The sequence below is a fragment of the Polypterus senegalus genome, chromosome 3 (assembly GCF_016835505.1).
Source record: "Polypterus senegalus isolate Bchr_013 chromosome 3, ASM1683550v1, whole genome shotgun sequence".
Classification (NCBI taxonomy): Eukaryota; Metazoa; Chordata; class Cladistia; order Polypteriformes; family Polypteridae; genus Polypterus; species Polypterus senegalus.
Genome location: NC_053156.1, coordinates 179,294,335 through 179,316,145, shown reverse-complemented (window position 1 = coordinate 179,316,145; position 21,811 = coordinate 179,294,335). Strand labels below are relative to the sequence as shown.

The 21,811-nt window shown below is 37.5% G+C and overlaps 1 protein-coding gene across 2 annotated transcripts in view; it reads right to left on the bottom strand.

The window, feature by feature from the left end:
* The window catches only part of LOC120525717 (calpain-1 catalytic subunit-like), a 166,597-nt gene that overhangs the window by 43,207 nt on the left and 101,579 nt on the right, over window positions 1-21,811 (bottom strand). For both annotated transcript variants that reach the window (XM_039748254.1, XM_039748255.1), the window contains 2 exons: window positions 21,718-21,783; window positions 10,669-10,754 (listed from right to left, as the gene is read on the bottom strand). In XM_039748254.1, coding sequence (XP_039604188.1) covers window positions 10,669-10,754; window positions 21,718-21,783 — 152 coding nt within the window. The remainder of the gene's footprint in view (window positions 1-10,668; window positions 10,755-21,717; window positions 21,784-21,811) is intronic.

The window sequence follows — 21,811 nt, the reverse complement described above, 5'->3', positions numbered from 1 at the left end:
AGCAACAGCTACATTTGCTGATATCTCCACACAAACACACAAGGCTTAAGTATTCAACACCTTTAATATCCATCCATCCATTATATCCTAACTACATGGTCACAGGGGTCTGCTGGAGCCAATCCCAGACAACACAAGGAGCAAGGTAGGAAACCACACAAATACAGAGGAAAGACATTGAATGTACATGTAAGGAAAGAGTTGACTTTCTGAGTTGAATCAACGCCCCTGGGCCCTAAGGATGTCCTGGAGGAAGTGAATGTGGACTTAGACAAGTGAAGTGCACAGCCAGCCTCCTTTTAAAATGGCTAAATTTCACAACAGTAGTTTGTTTTTTGACTTTCTTAAACAATATGGACATGTAGTTTTGTAATATGTGTGTAACCTCAAGTCGCAGATTGATATTTGACAAAAGTTTTGGCTTGAAAAATGGATGTTTTGGTAAGCTTTAGGGCTTTTCTTTATAATATGACCCAAAGTACCCTTCACTTCCATTATAAAATGTAAGAGTGGGCTACCTATGTTCTAAAATTTATAAAACACTAGCAAAATACCCACACTTCGCAATGGAGAAGTAGCGTGTTAAAGAAGTTATGAAAAAGAAAAGGAAACATTTTAAAAATAACGTAACATGATTGTCAATGTAATTGTTATAGGCTTATTTTAGTATTGACAGTGAATTTGATGATTGTAAAGAGTTTAATTTATGACTGTAAATGTTGTGTATGAGAAATGCACATTTTTAGGATGTAAGGATCTCTTTGTAAATGACGTTTGCAGTTTTCCCCTTGGGACGGTAAAATGACCAAGCCGTCTGGTGAGCTTACTCTTGAGCATGCAACAGTTGGCCATGTGAGACGCAATCCTGTGTCAAGTCAATGCCGACCTTTTTTAAAGTCTGGCCCTATGACTTATTTATTGTCATAGCGAAGCAGACCCTTACTGGAAACTGGAGGCGTTTGAATTGGAATGGGAGGTCAGAGGGCATGAGAGGGATGCGAGGAATAAATACAGTCTCCCCTGAGCCAGTTCCAGTGAAGACAGTTGCCTCAATGAGGTTCTTGTGCAGAGATTTCATCTGAAGCCTGGTGCCATTACAAAGTTTTGGTGGTTGTAAGTTTCGTAGTAAAGCGGTGGAGTAAACGAAAAGGCATGAGTCACCAGCATGAAGATGTGAAGCAAGGTGAACAATAACAGGCTTGAAGCGGTGGAGTAAAGAAGAAGGGAGCAGTGAGCATGACAAACAGCTGAGGAAAGTAAGGAAGCAAGTGAGGAGGCACATGGGTGTGGGATGTCGTTAATGTATATAGGTAGGGAGCCAACCATGTGGTAGATGCACGGCCCATGGCCGTACGGAAAAAGGAAGGGGGACCGGGGGTGGCCCTTGTGCATCTTTACCATGAAATAAATCCTCTATTAATAGAAATAAGGAATGAAACCGACAAAAGGAGAGGTCAGTTCCGAAAGTTCCTTATGGCATAATGGTGAGAACCGGCAAAAAGAAGATCTTATTTTGGAAAGCTCGTTACCGGGCACGGTGCAAAATGAAACATGCTTAACGTTTGTAAGTACATTGTAAAGGATGAACATAGGAAATTTGGGCTTTCTACGTATATTGGAAGTCGCAGAAATAGTGAGGAAAGGGTTTCCCCAATCTATATACAGTTTAGGGGGCACACCTGCCCCCCCCCCCTTGGGTGTTGCAATAGGACATGAAACATACCTAACTTTTGTAAGTACACTGCAAGGAATTAGCACACAAAATTTCAGCTTCCCACCTATATGGAAAGTGTGAGAATTAGTGATGAGTCAGTGAGGGCTTTGCCTTTTCTATGTATAGATGTTTCATTTTAGAACAAAGTGTCATGTAGCAAACAAATATATACCATGATTATGAAGAAATCACTTCGACTTGAACAATATCAAACCTATTATTTAAGACTATTTCTGTCTTTATGACAGACGGTATTACAAATTTGCTGGTGTTTTTCAATGGATTTTTCTTAAATAAAATTAGCAAATTTTCCTTGAGGGAAATCTACCAAATCTCATTGAAATGTGACTTTTGGGTGCATAATTGTTTTATGACAGCAACAATAGGTGCTTCTTGTACTTTATGTAAGCAAATTTAAGAATAAGTCACTTGTTTCTCTGTCATGGATTACTCAGTTGTCTGGGCAGCAGCACAGGCCTTATTAGCTTCATAATATATTTGATGACAAGGCATCTAAACTCAATATGGACTTAACATTCTGAGTACTGTGCCAGAAGAATACTATATGAGGGCTGTTCAAAACAGCAAAGTGGCATATTAAAAGAGAAAGCATGGTGAGCACCATAGGCAAGCTCAATGCAGTTGCTGAAAACATAGAACAATGAACCAAGGTTATTATCACAAACGAAAACTAAAACATAGATGAAAGATATTAATAAACATTTTTTTAAAACTGAAATTAAATAATTAGCAAAACCAAGATTCAAAACTAAAAATAAACAAGACTATTAAAGTAGGAGAAAAGACTAACTGAAATAAAATAATAATTTACAAAATAATAATTTCAATTTTTATCACAGCTAGGCTTATGCATGCACTAACAGGCTGTAGTGACCCTGAAGATACTCAAAAGATATGAATAAATATTTGTTCTCTGTTTTTCTTTTTAAATAAATATTCCCTACTGTTACACTTGCCAATTGATTATTTTATAACCCCTTTATTATTTTTGAGATAACACACTCACCACTAGCTGCATGCACGCTGTCAAGTTTCCGCATCTCCAGTGAATTGCAGCCAGTGACTGAGAGTGGGTATTAACACCTTGCTTGCAGTGATGGGGCAGGCTGAATATGGGTGGTCAGAACGTAAAGCTCATAAAGAAGAATGCAACTTATTGTGTAATACTGTAATAGTAGGAACTCTTCAGAAATGGACAGTGTCAACTTGATGGATTCTAATTCTAGTGTTAGAAAAGCATACTAAGATGATTCTCCTCAACAGGTAAATTGTGATGTCACTTCTAATTATGTGTATTATCCCAGAAGTGCTGGGCAACTTTCAAAGTTGTCATCCACTGATATCCAGGGTGCAAGACGAATATTTCAGATAAACATTATCCCTTACAGAATTTTAGTCTGTTTATGCATGACGGTATGTTAGCTACATGCATAGCAATAGACAAAGCAGCACAATGAAAACAAATTCCAAGATGTACATATGGCATTATGTCATTTGTGACAAGCTACTGGCTTTCTTTGCACTCACTCATTATTGTATTAAGGTGTACTTGAAAAGCCTGAAGTTGCATTCTAAAAATATGACCATGGTGATATATCTGAGTCAGAGAACAAAAAGCTTATTAGCCTATCTCTCATTCACATGCAATTGGGCTGGCAGTTTAATTCCCCCCTTCCCTACATCGGCAGACATGGTAATCGCAACAGACACATTATATTTTGTAATAAGCAAACACTCTAATGAACATCCCAGTGCTTGCATCATAATTTCTGTGAATTTTAACCATGTTTCACTATCCTCCACCCTCACCAGTTTTTACTAGTTTGTGGACTGCGCAACAAAAGAAAACAGGACCCTGGACTTGTTATATGCCCATGTTAAAGAGGCATGTAACTCTGTTGCTTTGCTGCCTTTAGGGCAATAAGACCATAATTTGATACAGCTCATACTTGCATATAAATCCATTGTCCAGAGGTTGCCAGCTACCACCAGGAACGTGAAGGAATGGACAACAGAGACTGTGAAGGCACTGAAGTATGCCTTTGAAAACACTGACTGGGATATACTTTGTGAGTCACACGACCAGGATATTGAGGAACTGAGCCACTGTATCACAGACTACATCAAGTTTTTTGTGGATAACACGGTCCTCACAAAGGCAGTGCATTGTTTTCCCAACAACAAGCCATGGATCACAAAAGAAATGAAAGCCCTACTAAATATGAATAAGAGAGCCTTTAGGTCTGAAGATAAGGATGAAATCAAGCGAGTGCAGTCAGAACTTAAGAAGCAGAAGGCCTACTACAAAGACAAACTTGAGCACAAGTTACAAAAAAAACAACATGAAAGAGGTGTGGAATGGGATGAAGACTATCACTGGCTACAAGCAGGATGTTAAACATGCAGAGGAAGGGAACAAGAACAGAGATTATGAATTAAACCAGTTCTTCAACAAGTTTGACTCATTCGTGTCAGTCTAGCCCTCACCTAACACTGCTAGCCTCTGTGTGCAAGCTGAGGTGGATCTGGCATCCCAACTGCCATCGGCACCCTGCATGACCTACAATGATATCACACCTGTGGTCTCTAACCGTCCTCCACTCCCTGGATTGTGTGTGTCTCTGCTGATCAAGTGAGGAGAGACCTGGGAAAACTCTGCATAAACAAGGCTTCAGTGCTGGATGGAACCAGCCCCAGGATAATGAAAACATGTGCGAACCAGCTCTGAGGGGTCCTTAAGCACATTTTCAGCTTTCCCTGAATTTGCAGAAGGTTCCCAGCTGTGAAAAACATCTTGTGTGGTCCCAGTGCCAAAGAAAGGACATTCCAATGATCCTAAGGACTTTAGACCAGTTGCTCTTACTTCATACATCATGAAGACCTTTGAGGGGTTGGTCCTAAAACAGCTACAACCCCTAGTTTCAGAACATCTAGATCATCTGCAGTTTGCCTATCAGACACCTATAGGTGTGGAGGATGTTCTCATCTACACGCTCCACAGAGCATACTCCCACTTGGACAAAGATGGTACCACAGTCAGGATAATGTACTTTGACTTTTCCGGTGCTTTTAACACCTTTCTGCCTCATTGACTGGGGAAAAAGCTCAAGGATTTGAATCCTGATGCTCCCACATTCTCCTGGATCATGGGCTACCTGACCAATAGACTGCAGTTTGTGAGGCTGAGCAACTGTGTTAAGAATTATGATGTGTAATACTGGAGCATCTCCATGAACTGTCCAGTCTCCCTTAATGTGTACCCTCTACACAACAGACTTCCAGCACAATACTAGTGTTTGCCATCTACAGAAATTCTCAAATTACTCTTCCATCGTAGGCTGCATTAATAATGGAGATGAGTCAGAGTACCGAAAAGTTGTGCAGGACTTTGTCTTGTGGTGCAGGGATAACAACCTAGAACTCAACATCAACAAGACAAAAGAACTGGTGGTAGACTTCCCACATGCCAAACAGCATCTGACATCAGTCAAAATTCAGAGGGAGGACGTGCAGAGCTACAAGTACCTGGGGAATCACATTAACAACAAACTAGACTGCTCTGACAACACAGTGGCACTCTACAAGAAGGGGCAAAAAGTCTGTACTTGCTAAGGAGACTCAGCTTTTTGATGTGTCTAGCAATGTGCTGGACATGTTCTTACCAAGAAAGCCTGCTAGCCATTTATTGATTGATGTATTATTGTTTTCTTTTATATATATATATATATTTTTTTTTATTTTTTTTTTTTCTGCTGCTATATGCATTTGAATTTCCTCATGGGATTAATACAGTTTATCTAATCTAATCTAAACTAATAAAGTTAGGATAGTAGTAATTGGATCTGACTGATCCACAACATGGGCATGTGGTTTACCTGAGTTAAAGGAGAGCTTAGATAAAAAGTGGTAATGCAAGGATAAGCAAAAAGAAAGGACTGCAAGGAAGGAAAAAGAGCAAAGGCATTCCTTCCATTATTCTCAACTGTACTGCATTCTCTATGGAATTCTGGGGTTTGTTTGGTATTTGTAGAATGTTAGGAAAGATCGCCACAGCTAGGACAGAAACAGCTACATTAAAATTTGATATAGGAAAATTAAACCAAATAGAAGAAGGCAAAGCAGCTGGTATGTTAACTGCAGGGCATGAACTGCATAATAGAGTTTGGAAGGTGAGTGAAGAATATGAGGAAATAAAGCAAGAGAATGTGGGAAACTAAAGAAATGCAATTGCTTGTGTGTGAACTATTTGAAAAAAATAGTGCAAGAGTGACTGAGTTGGAAGGAAAATGCACTGGTTCAGGAGATTGTCTGAATGAACATGGGCAAGAGGGGAAAAAAGAAACATGGTTCAAGTCAGAAAGTATATACAATTCTGAAAGTATATACTATGGCAGTGGTATAGACAAACTGAAAGACTGCTTGGAATTGGTCTTTGTCAGAGAAACACTAGCTTGTAAAAGTCACTGCAATTAAAAGGGAGAGAAGTGAAAATGGATTTTGAAGAGGTTTTAGCCCATATTTTCAGGTCACAGTTAAGATAAAAGTAAAAGGACATACAGATGTTGAAAGAAAACTGGAAGGACAGTGCAAAAAGCCAAGAGGGAAAAGTTGTTTGTAACCTTTTATTATTTTTTTCTCCTAATCTTTTCAATAAGGATAACTTTTGTTTTGGGTATTTACAGATTTTGAGGTGGTACAGATAACAGTAAGAGTAACAGAGTAAATACATGCAGGAGACTGGGTTACAACTAAGGCATTGGAGTGGAGAGTCACTAGTGGCTTAGCTGTCCCAATGAGTGCCTGAAAGCAAAGTTTAAGCGTTCACTCCAGGTGGACAACCAAAAGGATGAGTTGAAAATAAACTAATTTGTCACTTTCCATTTTACAGACCTGACAAAAGAGTTGAAAAGAAATAAAGAAAAAACAGAAAAACCAAAAGCAAAGAAAAGGCACAAAGATGAACAACTGAACAAGAAAAAGACACCTACTGGGGATTAAGTGAGTCATACAAATAATGAGACTAGCCATAATAGTAATAGGTTTAGAAAGTATATTAGGAACATATAGGGTTTTCCAATAAAGGGTATTCTATCTAGCACAGTGTGAAGAGTGGCCTCAAAGTTTTGGTTTGTGATCAGTTTATGCAGAAGCACATGTAATCTCACATGGTCAGAGGTGGTTGGCACTAGTATCTGTGGCATGTAACCTTCCAAATTTTCAAAGTTAACAGTACAGCTGTATGCTTTAATAAATAGTTTGGATCTGATTCACATTTAGACACAGTTTAAAATAAAGGAAAAAATAATTTTAAATAGAAGATTTAAAGGGGATTAGTCTGGTGGAAAGTGTGGACTTGTCTCATTTTGAACCTTCAGACCTGATGACATATGAATACTGCAGAAAGTTAAAGAAACAGAAAAAGAAAGACCATGATAAGTTATCAACATAACAATAAAGAAGATATTTAGTGAAGAAATGGTTATACAAAATTTTGAACACAGGAAAAGCAATGACAGCAACTGAAAGCAAGATTTGAAGCAAGATTTGTGAAACAGACTGTTAAAACAATTAAGACTGTTTAATTGTGATCATGTAGTACTAGGTTGTTGTACCGTGTTAGCCATTATGAATGTAGAGAAAAGTCAAGCAAAATGACACCTTTTATTGGCTAACTAAAAAGATTACAATATGCAAGCTTTCGAGGCACCTCAGGCCCCTTCTTCAGGCAAGATGTAATTTACATCTTGCCTGAAGAAGGGGCCTGAAGTGCCTCGAAAGCTTACATATTGTAATCTTTTTAGTTAGCCAATAAAAGGTGTCATTTTGCTTGGTTTTTCTCTAATTGTGATCATAAAGAGACTGTACAAATATTTGTCAAGAGGTGAAATGCAGTGGAGCGTATAGGTGGCATATAAGTAGATAAATATTTTGTATGCCTTTATTTGTATGCTAGACAAATCAAATTTAATATTAGATGTTGTTTCATGAGGCATGTTTTACTTTATTGGTAAGAACAGTTGTATTTTTACCAACTCAAGATGTGAAATTAAATTTATGGCGAGGGGATGAAGCATGTATCAAACCAGTTTTAAGGGTGACTGTGTTTGGGCTTATATGAAACTATAAGCCATCCCCTGCAGGTAGGCCATAGATTGCTTAAACAAAGCCTCTGGGGCATGAGTTGCACCAGAGTACTTTCACCAGGAAGGGACAGGTAAACTACTTCTATTGGTCTGAAGTATGGCTGTTTATGATTATTTTTTAAACAAAGGTCATTCTGTACCACAACACCCCATTAGTTTGTGGTTTGTGATGAGAACTGTATAAAGTTGGTCACCTTGCCTTTACCTTTCTCTCTCATCATTTGGCCATGAAGAGCAGACCATGATGAATATAAATCCATTTTGGCAGCCATACAGAAACAGGCATGTGGACTGTTTCAATACTTCATTCAAACGTCATGTGGTGGCAGAGCAACTTAGACTGAAGATAAGCTGAGAGCCACCTATGGATGCAAGATGTACTGCTGGCTGTAATGGTATGGTTTGCAAAATTCACATTGTTAATATTTTTGGGTACTTGATCAATAATTATAATAACTATAATAATGTAATTTAACTGCTGCCTAGTCCTGTGCTCTGTCTAATTGCTTGAGGTTAAAGATATAGAAGCGGAAGGGGCAAGAAGTGCTACAGTACCTGAACATAGATTGCTAAGTGTATGAGATTTAAGACATTTTATTAAGATGTATACAATAAAGATTATAAAGGAGAAGATAGGGTTACCATAGGTCCCTACACAGCAAAACTGTGGAAATGATTGTTGACTTTCACCTCACCAAAAAATCTCTAAGTTTGGTCACTATACAGGGAGTGAAAGTGGTGGTGCATAGCTACAAGTGCTTGGGGATCTACTTCAGTGGCAGGCTGAACTGAAACTATATGGGTAGAGCAGACAGTTTTTTCCCCTAGGAGACTGTGCACCTTTAATGTGGGTATTGACATGCTTTATATGTTCTACAACTTTGTAATGGCCAGTGAAATGTTCTGTGCTTTGATACGTTGAGCTGGTAAAATCACTTTAAGAAAAGCCCAGTGAATCAACAAGGCATGCTCTCTCAACTTGCTGGAGGTAGTAGAGAAAAACAACAAGGCAGGCATGGTGGCATAGTGGTTAAGGCTTTGGACTTCAAACCCTGAGGTTGGGGGTTATAATCCTGCTACTGACACTGTGTGACCAGCGAGTCAGTTCACTTACACAGTACAGTTAGTAGTTGTGATGTGTATCTATAGGGGTGGTTGTTGTTATTGTTGTTTGTTATAATATATGATAGTTTTACCTTTTTTGTAAGTCACTTTGAAAAAATATAATACATTTTAAAAAACACTTTCTTACTTTTCAGTATTGTAAGGTATGTTTTTACATATACAGATAACATTATTTTGTTGATTTTTCACTTGAACACTTGAGAAAATTTGCACAAATAACATCTATCAATTATTGCAAGTGAATGCCAGCTGTCTTTCAATCACAACTGACTCTATGTTCAGGTCTTCATCCAGCTGGCATTTGTATAACAAGTCACATAAACCCTCTGTGACATCTACAAGTATTTCACCAATCCATTGAAAAGTTATACATTATTTGTAATAAATATTTGTGTCTTCAAAGAATTTTTTTTTACATCTTTCTATTACAGATGTTTTGCTATAACTTGTTACTGTTTCAGTATTTCTACATTTTGGACAGTATGACTTTGAAAGTTGTTTTTTTGTGTATCTCAAGGGTTTTAAAAACATTTCATAATTCTTTGGAAAATAGCAATTTTCTCCTTGAGGTTTTCAGGAATTTAAATTTTTATTGTGTAATGATGATGTCTGAAATCTGTGTGCTAACCACTTTATTGGCATGGACATGAGCTAGACAAATATACAGCACAGATGGGCAGAATTCACAACTCTCACCTTTAAATAACTGAGACTGACACTTCACTTGTACTTGTTCTCAGTAGTTAATAGCAAAGGGAGATAAAGGAAAGGCAAAACATAGGCAATTTTGGAAATATATTAACTTATACACAAACAATAATTTAAACTGATGCTTTATGTGAAGTAATATGTGAGTATTTATCCTGAGTTAAAATCACTTTATATTATGAACATTAAAAATATTGTTTTAAAGTTGAAAACAATCAAAATAAATGTCAGCTGAAAAATATACTAAATTGTTGTGTATTAATTATCACTTCTCAGCTCACAAGACCAAACTGCTTAGGTTTGAATAGAATGTGCTGAAAAATAAATATTCATATCATATGAAGAATGCCTGCACTATTACTGCAAATCTACAAAAGAACTAATAAACTTACTTCAAGTGTGAGGACTATGAGTCCTAAAAAAAGACAGGAGAAGATTTTTTTTCAGTCTAACCAAACAATGAACAAGAAGAGTCGTGGTACAAGTTAATAACTCATAAAACAGGATTTTCATTAGGAAAGCCCTGGTGTAGCTGATAGTTTATTAAATGCCACAATGAGTTTATCACATTAAAAACAGGCAATAGGAGTATACACAACTGTTTATGAAGATGCATGTATGAAAATAAAGCCTGCAACACTTGAATACACATTTTGTAAAAGAATTGCCTTTTTATTTCAAAATATTTTTGAAAATAAAGTACATTAACAAACTTTGCAGTAAAACCAACTTTACTCGCTGAAGTATACTGTTTATTGAAGGATGAATGACTGATGAATGACCAATATAAAATATATCAGTTTAAATATAGGCCCTGTGTGATTCCAACTAAAATGTTTCATATTGACAGTTGTTCATAGATTAAAAAATTGGAGAAAATTAAGTATCAAATCATGTTACTTAAGGTTAGGACTTTTACATTTTATTGCATGCAAGAATAAAATAATATTGACTTACTCATCACTCCAAGGGCCATTCCATTCATTTTTTCCCCAGGGGTTCCACAGCCTGATTAACCTTACAACTCTGTCACCATAGAGAACCTACAACATATGACATGCAGATATATGAGTGTTGTTGCTGATTAAGCTAGGATTTAATTTAGTTATTTCATGTAATGATGTAGAACTGATTATCAGTAAAAAAAAAAAAAAAGATTGTAGCTGCATCAGTCTTACCTAAAATTGCAAATTATATTTATCAAGTATGTGCTAATGATAAAATGAATGGAAAAAAACAGTTAAATGCCTGTTCAAGTTAGATTTCAAAATTAATAATGATTTATTTAATGTTATACAACCAACCAACCAACTATTCTCTAACCCGCTGAATCCGAATACAGGGTCACGGGGGTCTGCTGGTGTCAAACCCAGCCAACACAGGGCACAAGGCAGGAACCAATCCTGGGCAGGGTGCCAACCCTTAATGTTATACAGTGTTGTATAATTTACAAAAATGTATCATCATAGTTTAAGCTTAATCAATGTTTAAAACAACACATCTTACTCACTTTTATTTGATTATTTTAGTATATTCCAATCCATGCTAATAAATATGCAACTAAATCCTAGAACTATCATGTGCATAAATAGATTCAGTGTACTGATATTCTTAAACAGCAACGAAATTAATAAAAGCAGGTTCAGAAGTAATTCATCTTTGAAAAGCACAAAGCAGCTTGCGTCAAATCAGTCATTTAGAGTTGCCACAAACACACTCTTAAACTTGATAAATTAAGAAGAAAACTATGAGTTTATTAATCTGCAGAAACTAAGAAAGTTAAAGTATATACGAAAATTCCCTACTTGTATTGTTCCAAATGATACTCCAAATTAATAGATGGAAAAAAACAGTTAACTTTCAAACCAAGTAATAACGGGTTACACATGTTAATGTGTAAGGTGATAATAAAAACCTGTTTTTAACTTAAATCGTATTGTATGAAATGAGAATTGCACCGACTTGTCGCATCATTGACATCATGTCTATTTTCCGTACAGTGACCATCTGAAAAAAATTTATTCAACAATTATTCTGTTTTGTTCTGTTGATTATTTTGGTATCAATGGTAAGGGTCCAGTTGAATGCCCCATTGAATGAAGCATATATTCACAGATATGATTATTGACATCATATATTTTTTGTATTTATCAAGAGCATTTACATAGCTTGGCACCCCTTTAAATGAACGCCAAAATCGCTCAAGAAGTTGATCCAAAGAGCTGGTTAAAGTATTTGCTCACCACAAAGTGCAAAAAGTATTCTTGCCATGCCAGTAAAAATAAAAAGTGTAACTGATACTTTATAGGCCTATTTCGTAAATAATAAGTGATATTACCATGTAACTAAAACAATACTGTATGTCACAGTGTTATGAATAATACTGAAAAACAAAAATGTGTCTTCCTGTCTACATTTTCTGATTTTAAAAATTCTAATAGACTATGCCTCTGAACAGTCCAAATGATCTCAGTAAGTTTAAAAATCCATCAAAGAACCAAATGAGGCAACCTGCATCATTTCCAGATGGACCAGACCCTTTAACTATTCTTGGGAAAAATGTGTAGATACTTCTTCTCAGTAATATGAGCCTCATTGTCAGTGGCTTGGATATTTCCCTCATTAAATTATCTTACTTAGGATACCAGAAACTCTTCGGCCAGTCCTGCCTGTACCGAATTACTCTTAAATTTGATTTCCCTGTTATTTAATGTTACGATGATCTCATTAATGCAACGGAAAAATAACAATCACAATTCTGTTTTTCCTTTTATTATTATAATGTTTTAATATCTCCATCACCAATTCACGTTTACCTAATTCCACCAACACAAGTGTCTTCATCTCACATGGTTGCATCCTTGACAGAAAATTCCTAAAACAATGAGGCATAATTAAAAATATTCAGCCCATCTTTATTACAGTTTTGATGGATCTGTAAAGACTAAAAAAGACCCCTATTTTGTTTAATCCCATCTGTTATTCATTGACCATTAGCTCCTGCTTACAGCACTCAACTGACATTCAGTGCTACAAACGTATCAAGCTTTTTAACAAAATTGCAGTTATAACAAAATACACTGCTCACAAAAATTAAAGGAACACTTTAAAGAAACACATTAGATCTCAATATGAAGTTGGATATCTATACAAAGAACGACAGGGCAATGTCTTAGGAACAAAAGGATGCCAAGTCTTTTAATGGAAATAAAAGTTTTCTGCCTACAGAGGGCTCAATTGTGTAGACACCCTAAAATCAGAGTGAAATGAAGATGTGGCAGGCTAGTCCATTTTTTCAAAAACTTAATTTCTGCTACTCAAAATGCTTTTCAGTATCTTGTGTGGCCCCCACAAGCTTGTATGCATGCTTGACAACGTCGGGACATGCTCCTAATGAGACGACGGATGGTGTCTTGTGGCATTTCCTCCCAGATCTGTATGAGGGCATCCCTGAGCTGTTGTACAGTCTGAGGAGCAACCTGGCGGCGCCTAATGGACCGAAACATAATGTCCCACAGATGTTCTATTGGGTTTAAGTCAGGGGATCGTGAAGGCCATTCAATTGTTTCAATTCCTTCATCCTCCAGGTACTGCCTGCATACTCTTGCCACATGAGGCCGGGCATTGTCATGCATTAGGAGGAAACCAGGACCTACTGCACCAGTGTAGGGTCTGACAATGGGTCCAAGGATTTCATCCTGATACCTAATGGCAGTCAAGATGCCGTTGTCTAGCCTGTAGAGGTCTGTGAGTCGCTCCATGGATATGCCTCCAAGATCATCACTGACCCACCACCAAACCAGTCATGCTAAACGATGTTACAGGCAGCATAATATTCTCCACGGCTTCTCCTGACCCTTTCACGTCTTTCACATATACTCAGGGTGAACCTGCTCTCATCTGTGAAAAGCACAGGACGCCAGTGGTGGACCTGCCAATTCTGGTATTCTATGGCAAATGCCAATTGAGCTCCCCGGTGCTGTGCAGTGAGCACAGTGCGCAGTAGACATTTGGGCCCTCAGGCAACCCTCATGAAGTCTGTTTCTGATTGTTTGGTCAGAGACATTCACACCAGTGGCCTGCTGGAGGTCATTTTGTAGGGCTCTGGCAGTGCTCATCCTGTTCCTCCTTGCCCAAAGGAGCAGATACTGGTCCTGCTGATGGGTTATGGACCTTCTATGGCCCTCTCCAGCTCTCCTAGAGTAACTGCTTGTCTCCTAGAATCTCCTCCATGCCCTTGAGACTGTGCAGGGAGACACAGCAAACCTTCTGGCAATGACACGTATTGATGTGCCATCCTGGAGAAGTTGGACTACCTGTGCAACCTCTGTAGGGTCCAGGTACACTGACTGTAGCCAAATGCAAAACTAGTGAAGAAACAGTCAGAAAAGATGAGGGGGGAAAAATGTCAGTGGCCTCCACCTGTTAAACCATTCCTGTTTTGGGGGTCATCTCATTGTTGCCCCTCTAGTGCATCTGTTGTTAATTTCATTAACACCACAGCAGCTGAAACTGATTAACAACCCCCTCTGCTACTTAACTGACCAGATTAATATCCCATAAGTTTCATTGACTTTATGCTATACTCTGATTAAAAAGTGTTCCTTTAATTCTTTTGAGCAGTATATTTTTATGTTCCCATATGTTTAGTTATAACAAGATTCTACCTGTATGTATACAAGGAACATTCAAATTTAAACAGGAAATTATGAGCTACACTATTTATTAAATACAATGAAACGACTTGCACACTATTTTTCTAAGTAGTCTCCTGCCACTGCAATACATTTCTTTCAGCACTCAGGACGGTTCTTAATCCCAGAAGAGTAGAAGTCTTTTGACTGCATGTTGACCCATTTTTGCACAGTGTCAATAACCTCCTCATTCGACTTGAATTTCTTCCCTCCTAAAAATTCCTTCAGAGGACTGAAGAGATGATAGTCCCTCTCTGAATGACTTACACCAATCATACACTATAGATTGAGAGAGACACTCATCCCCAAACTGATTTTTTTTGACAAAAATGTCAAAAACGCAATAATAATTTGTTGCACAACACTACTGTGTACCTCCTGCACCAACATGTTGATTACAACTGACAGGAAAGGAGGAAAGAGCAGCTAGCACTACTAACAACAAGTTCAAACATGCGTTTGTCCCAATGAGTCATGTCTATCTTGCACTCTTCATAAGAACAGAGCATGAGAATTCATAGTTATATGAATAGTTATAGGAATTTTATAACTGTATGCCCCTTGTGCATTAACGTAGTGACTCACGGTGTCAATGTGACTAGCTTGTAAGGACTTCAGCTCTTTTTTGTGACTAATCTTATGGATGGAAGACAAGACGGTCATGGACACTTCTCCTTTTTATAGGGTCAACCTGAGTTGGATTTTGATGCCTCTTATATTTAAATAACAGATGACCAAGTACCAGTATGATTCTTTTGTTTTTGCTGTGGCTGCTGCTACCTTTGTTTAGACATGAGAATTATATCTTACCAAAACAGTGGACATAATAATAGTCGTGACAGAGTGTTTACATGATGGTTGCAACTGAAAGACCTTATTAATGGGATATATTCATGGTGCTTAAGCTGCATTCTACAGAAACACAGGCATATTTTCAAAAGAAAACTCCTCTCAAAAATTATACTTTTTATATGTTACTTAACCTCATGTTCTTTGCGGTGGTTGTTGACAGGTTTTTAACACTAAAATTACCAAAGCCTACGAAAAAACTCATAAATCGTCTTGTAAATGTGCCGATCAAGACAAGTAGGAAGCAGCCTGCTATTCTATCCCCCCACTGCCGCAGAATGGGTACAAAGTTCTCCCAGCTCATGCCTTGATTATCTGGGAGTGAAGTGCTGGAGTTTTAGAACAGAAATAGATCATTATTTGGAACACATGCATTTCATGTGTGTTCCATTTCTACAATAATCTGTGTAAACACATCGTTAAATCAGAAACCTTTTTCATATTTTAGTAATAAATGATAAAATGTAGACATAAATTATGGAATGTGTGAAGCCTGAAGTCCATAGATCAAAGAAATACTTTCACAAAAGGTTCAAGGATAATGTAACAGCTTCTGTGGCGCAGTGGTAAGAACTGCTGACTTGTAATCAAGAGTTCACTGGTTCAAACCTGACTGATAGATAGATAGATAGATACTTTATTAATCCCAAGGGGAAATTCACATAATCCAGCAGCAGTATACTGATACAAAAAACAATATTGAATTAAAGAGTAATAAAAAATGCATGTAAAAGCAGACAATAACTTTGAGTAATGTTAGCATTTACTCCCCCGGGTGGAATTGAAGAGTCACATAGTGTGGGGGAGGAACGATCTTCTCAGTCTGTCAGTGGAGCAGGACAGTGACAAAAGTCTGTCACTGAAGCTACTCCTCTGTCTGGAGATGACACTGTTCAGTGGATGCAGAGAATTCTTCATGATTGACAGGAGTTTGCTTAATGCCTCGTATATTTACAGTTTTGAGTAGTGAGCTGCTCTTATTGTTAATATTATACAATAAAAACGTACATTTGGTTTGCGTCTGTAACAGCCACTGTAAATTTATACTGCTTGTAAAAGTTTGCATTTTTTTTCACTTTTATTCTCTCAGTCACGATGCATACTATCGCCCACCCCTAACGCTGTTAATTTTTATTTGAAACTAGGAATAACTGTAGATGTGAGTGGTGTTTTCAGAGAATCGAACTGGAAAATTCTCTGATCTGGATAGATAAAAGCTGATACACAAACGCTGGTGAATCTGCCTTCTTCCTATCTCATTGTCACTTGATTTTTTATTCAGTTTTATTGAGTGTTCCTGCTTATGCTGAATTAGTACGCGCCTTATGTTCCATGATGTCAAAACCGCACTGACAAAAAACAGAGACATAGGTATATATATTTAGAATAACTCATATTTTAGCAATAAATGACAAAATGTAGACATAAATTATGTGTTATATGAGACATTTTGAAGAAATAATTTTATGACCTGATTAGTACCAATCAGAAAACATCATCGCACTACTGCAATGCTATTTGAAAATGAACAGCGTCAGATTAGTTTAAATTTATGCTGGCGCTGTTATTTAGGGTCAGATCAGGAGGGGAGGGAGAACGTGAACGTGACTAAGAGAATAAAAGTGAAAAAAGCGAACTTTTTCAAGTACCATAAATTCACACCCAATGTCCCATATATTTGTCTCCTTCTTTTTTTCTCTGTGCTGCATTGATGTCATGCACCAGAAGGCGTGAGCTTATTCAACGCAAGCAGAAACACACAGGTGGCTGGTTGCTGTGTGCTATAACAAGCTTGACCTGACGGCGATCAACACACATGTACTGTGCAAGGCATGTACAGTATGGGGTCTACTGAGAAAAGAAGAGTGTTCATGGCTCACCGTGCAGAGAAGCTTTGTCGTTGCTTCTTACAAGAAAAGGCAATGGAAAAAGAAAAAGAGGAGTCAACATCCCAAAGGAAAGCAAACTCAGTCAGTCAGTGTCAGGTTCCCCTTCAATGTAATAAGAATGACAGCATAGAGAGAAGTATGTACATTGCAACAGGTACACATTTCGTAAATGTAGGAAGGATGGTCCTTAGGTGTGTGGCAACTGTTAACATTTGAATGTGATGATTGCATATAGTGTGGAACTGACCTCTCTGTACTTTTCTTTCCTCTGCATGTCCTGGAGTACAAAACAAAGAGCACCATGCAGCAACATGTGGTAAGGTGGGGAAAAAAAACCCAAAAAAAAACCACAAGGTCATTGATTACAACCGTAAGATGAATGTGAATAAATATGAATAATATGAATAAGTTGCATCTGTGCCACAATGTTTTCCGAAATGTACTATACAGGTCATAAAATGAATAATTCCAAATATCATATATACCTATGTCTCTGTTTTATGTCAGTGCGGCTTTGACATCACCGACCATAAGGCGCATATTAATTCAGTGTAAGCAGGAACACTCAATAAAATTGAATAAAAAAATTCAAGTGACAATGAGATAGGAAGAAGGCAGATTCACCAGCGTTTGTGTGTCAGCTTTTATCCATCCAGATCAGAAAATTTCCAGTTCGATTGTCTCAAAACACCACTCACATCTACAGCTATTGCCAGTTGCAAATAAACACTAACAGCGTCAGATCCCGGGCTATTAGTATGTATCATGACCGTCAGCGAAAGAATAAAAAGTGGAAAAAAGTACTATAAATTTACAGCGGCTGTTACAGACGCAAACCAATTATACGTTTTTATTGTATAATATTAATAAGAACTATACAAAACGGTAAATATACGAGGCAGTCAGGATCGAACCGGGGACTCTTGATTACAAGTCAGCAAATCTTACCACTGCGTCACAGAAACTGTTACATTATCCTTGAACCTTTTGTGAAAGTGTTTATTTGATCTTTGGACTTCAGGCTTCACACATTACATAATTTATGTCTACATTTTGTCATTTATTACTAAAATATGAAAAAAGTTTCTGTTTTAACGATGTGTTTACACAGATTATTGTAGAAACAAAACACACATGGAATGCATGTGTTCCAAATAACAATATATTTCCATTCTAAAACTCCAGCACTTCACTCCCAGATAATCAAGGCATGAGCTGGGAGAACTTTGTGCCCATTCTGCGACGGTGGGGGGATGGAATAATAGGCTGCTTTCAGCTTGTCTTGATCAGCACATTTACAACAACAACAACATATATTTATATAGCACATTTTCATACAAATAATGTAGCTCAAAGTGCTTTACATGATGAAGAAAAATAAGACAAAACTCATTAACATAGAATAAAAGTAAGGTCCGACGGCCAGGGAGGAAAGAAAAAACAAAAAAAAACTCCAGATGGCTGGAGACAAAATAAAATCTGCAGGGGTTCCAGACCATGAGACCGCCCAGCCCCCTCTGGGCATTCTACCTAACATACAGTGGGATGCAAAAGTTTGGGCAACCTTGTTAATAGTCATTATTTTCCTGTATAAATCGTTGGTTGTTACGATAAAAAATGTCAGTTAAATATATCATATAGGAGACACACACAGTGATATTTGAGAAGTGAAATGAAGTTTATTGGATTTACAGAAAGTGTGCAATAATTGTTCAAACAAAATCAGGCAGGTGCATAAATTTGGGCACCGTTGTCATTTTATTGATTCCAAAACTTTTAGAACTAATTATTGGAACTCAAATTGGCTTGGTAAGCTCAGTGACCCCTGACCTACATACACAGGTGAATCCTATAATGAGAAAGAGTATTTAAGGGGGTCAATTGTAAGTTTCCCTCCTCCTTTAATTTTCTCTGAAGAGTAGCAACATGGGGTCACAAAACAACTCTCAAATGACCTGAAGACAAAGATTGTTCACCATCATGGTTTAGGGGAAGGATACAGAAAGCTGTCCCAGAGATTTAAGCTGTCTGTTTCCACAGTTAGGAACATATTGAGGAAATGGAAGACCACAGGCTCAGTTCAAGTTAAGGCTCAAGTGGCAGACCAAGAAAGATTTCAGATAGACAGAAGCGACAAATGGTGAGAACAGTCAGAGTCAACCCACAGACCAGCACCAAAGACCTACAACATCATCTTGCAGCAGATGAAGTCACTGTGCATCGTTCAACCATTCAGCGCACTTTACACAAGGAGATGCTGTATGTGAGAGTGATGCAGAGGAAGCCTTTTCTCCACCCACAGCACAAACAGAGCCGCTTGAGGTATGCTCAAGCACATTTGGACAAGCCAGCTTCATTTTGGAATAAGGTGCTGTGGACTGATGAAACTAAAATTGAGTTATTTGGGCATAACAAGGGGCGTTATGCATGGAGGAAAAAGAACACAGCATTCCAAGAAAAACACCTGCTACCTACAGTAAAATATGGTGGTGGTTCCATCATGCTGTGGGGCTGTGTGGCCAGTGCAGGGACTGGGAATCTTGTCAAAGTTGAGGGACGCATGGATTCCACTCAGTATCAGCAGATTCTGGAGACCAATGTCCAGGAATCAGTGACAAAGCTGAAGCTGCGCCGGGGCTGGATCTTTCAACAAGACAACGACCCGAAACACTGCTCAAAATCCACTAAGGCATTCATGCAGAGGAACAAGTACAACGTTCTGGAATGGCCATCTCAGTCCCCAGACCTGAATATAATTGAAAATCTGTGGTGTGAGTTAAAGAGAGCTGTCCATGCTCGGAAGCCATCAAACCTGAATGAACTAGAGATGTTTTGTAAAGAGGAATGGTCCAAAATACTTTCAACCACAATCCAGACTCTCATTGGAACCTACAGGAAGCATTTACAGGCTGTAATTTCTGCAAAAGCCGGATCTACTAAATATTGATTTCATTTCTTTTTTGTGGTGCCCAAATTTATGCACCTGCCTGATTTTGTTTGAACAATTATTGCACACTTTCTGTAAATCAAATAAACTTCATTTCACTTCTCAAATATCACTGTGTGTGTTTCCTATATGATATATTTAACTGACATTTTTTATCGTAACAACCAACGATTTATACAGGAAAATAATGACTATTAACTAGGTTGCCCAAACTTTTGCATCCCACTGTAAATGATCAGTCTTCATTGTACTGTATTTAGGGTTCTCATGGAAGGACTTGATGATGATGGTCATGTGGACTTCTGGCTTTTAATCCATCAATGTAGGAACATCATGGTGCTTTGATTTACAAGACAAAAGACAAGATTTAAGGCGGACCGGATTTAAGATTTTTTTCGTAGGCTTTGGTAATTCTAGTGTTAATCTCATACATTTCTGCAGAATTGACAGAAAAAAACCTTTATGACATAATAGAAGCCATAGTAACCAATACTAAAGAATGAAAACAATGTGAAAAATGTCCAAAGAAAAAAATCTCACCTTACTCGTGCCAAACAATCCATGTGGCAGTTATCTAGTTGTATGCTCAAAATATGCTAAATTTGTTGCTATAATATTGAAGACAGGACTCATGACCAACAAAAGAGGGCGAGAGGCAGTTCATCAATTCAAAAAGTGACTCTCATGAGGCAAAGCAATTTTTGTAGTTATGTTGCTAGCATGCAACGTCCTGTTGTTGGGACCCAGAAGTTGTGCGGCATGATGCTACTAGTACAATACTTTAAAAGACTGCACCTCATGTTCCTTGCTTTCTACGATTTCTATATGTTCTCAAAAGGACTTGTAGTTTACTTCAACTTTACTTCAACTTCAATATTTATGAATTTTCAGTAAATTACTTGTTGTTCTGGGTTTTTAATTTAATTTTTTTTTTTTTTTTGGATTTACAATTCTGAATAAGATGAAAGAAACACTGATTCCTGGTTGTGATCACTGCAAGTATTTTTGGGAAACATTTATCTCCTGCTTCCAAGTGCCTGTGTCTGTCTGTCTGATTGCTATATCTCTGTTATACGCCTTTTGTTATGGAAATTGTAAAAGCAGTGTTAATGTTTGTGAAGCGCCATCTGCTGGAATGAAAATGCAACGCATTTTATTACTACATGCATTACAAAATACATTCCAATAGACTGTGCACTGCAAACATTAATGCTGAGTACGGTGAGGTGTTGTTGATTACTTAGATTTCAACCCATCATAGATGGGTAGCACAGCTAGCTTTTTATATTGCATAACATATCTTGAAACTTTTTACAAGAAATTTAGATCATATATAAAGTCTATCTACTCTAAAATTTTCCAAAAGGCTGTAGTATTTACCATAAAACATACTGTAAGATGGTCTAGACGTGATTTTTTTGTGTGTGATATATTTTGAACATATATGGTTAAACAGTATGTCCAGAATTAACATAGGAAACTTTAAGACATATTTTTATTGTCTTCTGAATCTAATACCACTGCTATTATAACTTGCACAAAAACAAAACAAAAAAAAATCATCAGAGGAAGTCATGTTGATTAATGAATGAGCACAGTAATTTGTAAAATCAGATTCTTGACTTACCTCAACACAACCAGTTACTGCATAGGCATGTCCAAGTACCAAACCATTGGGAAGTACCTTGTTCTCCTGCAATTGTTAAATGAAATTGATTATT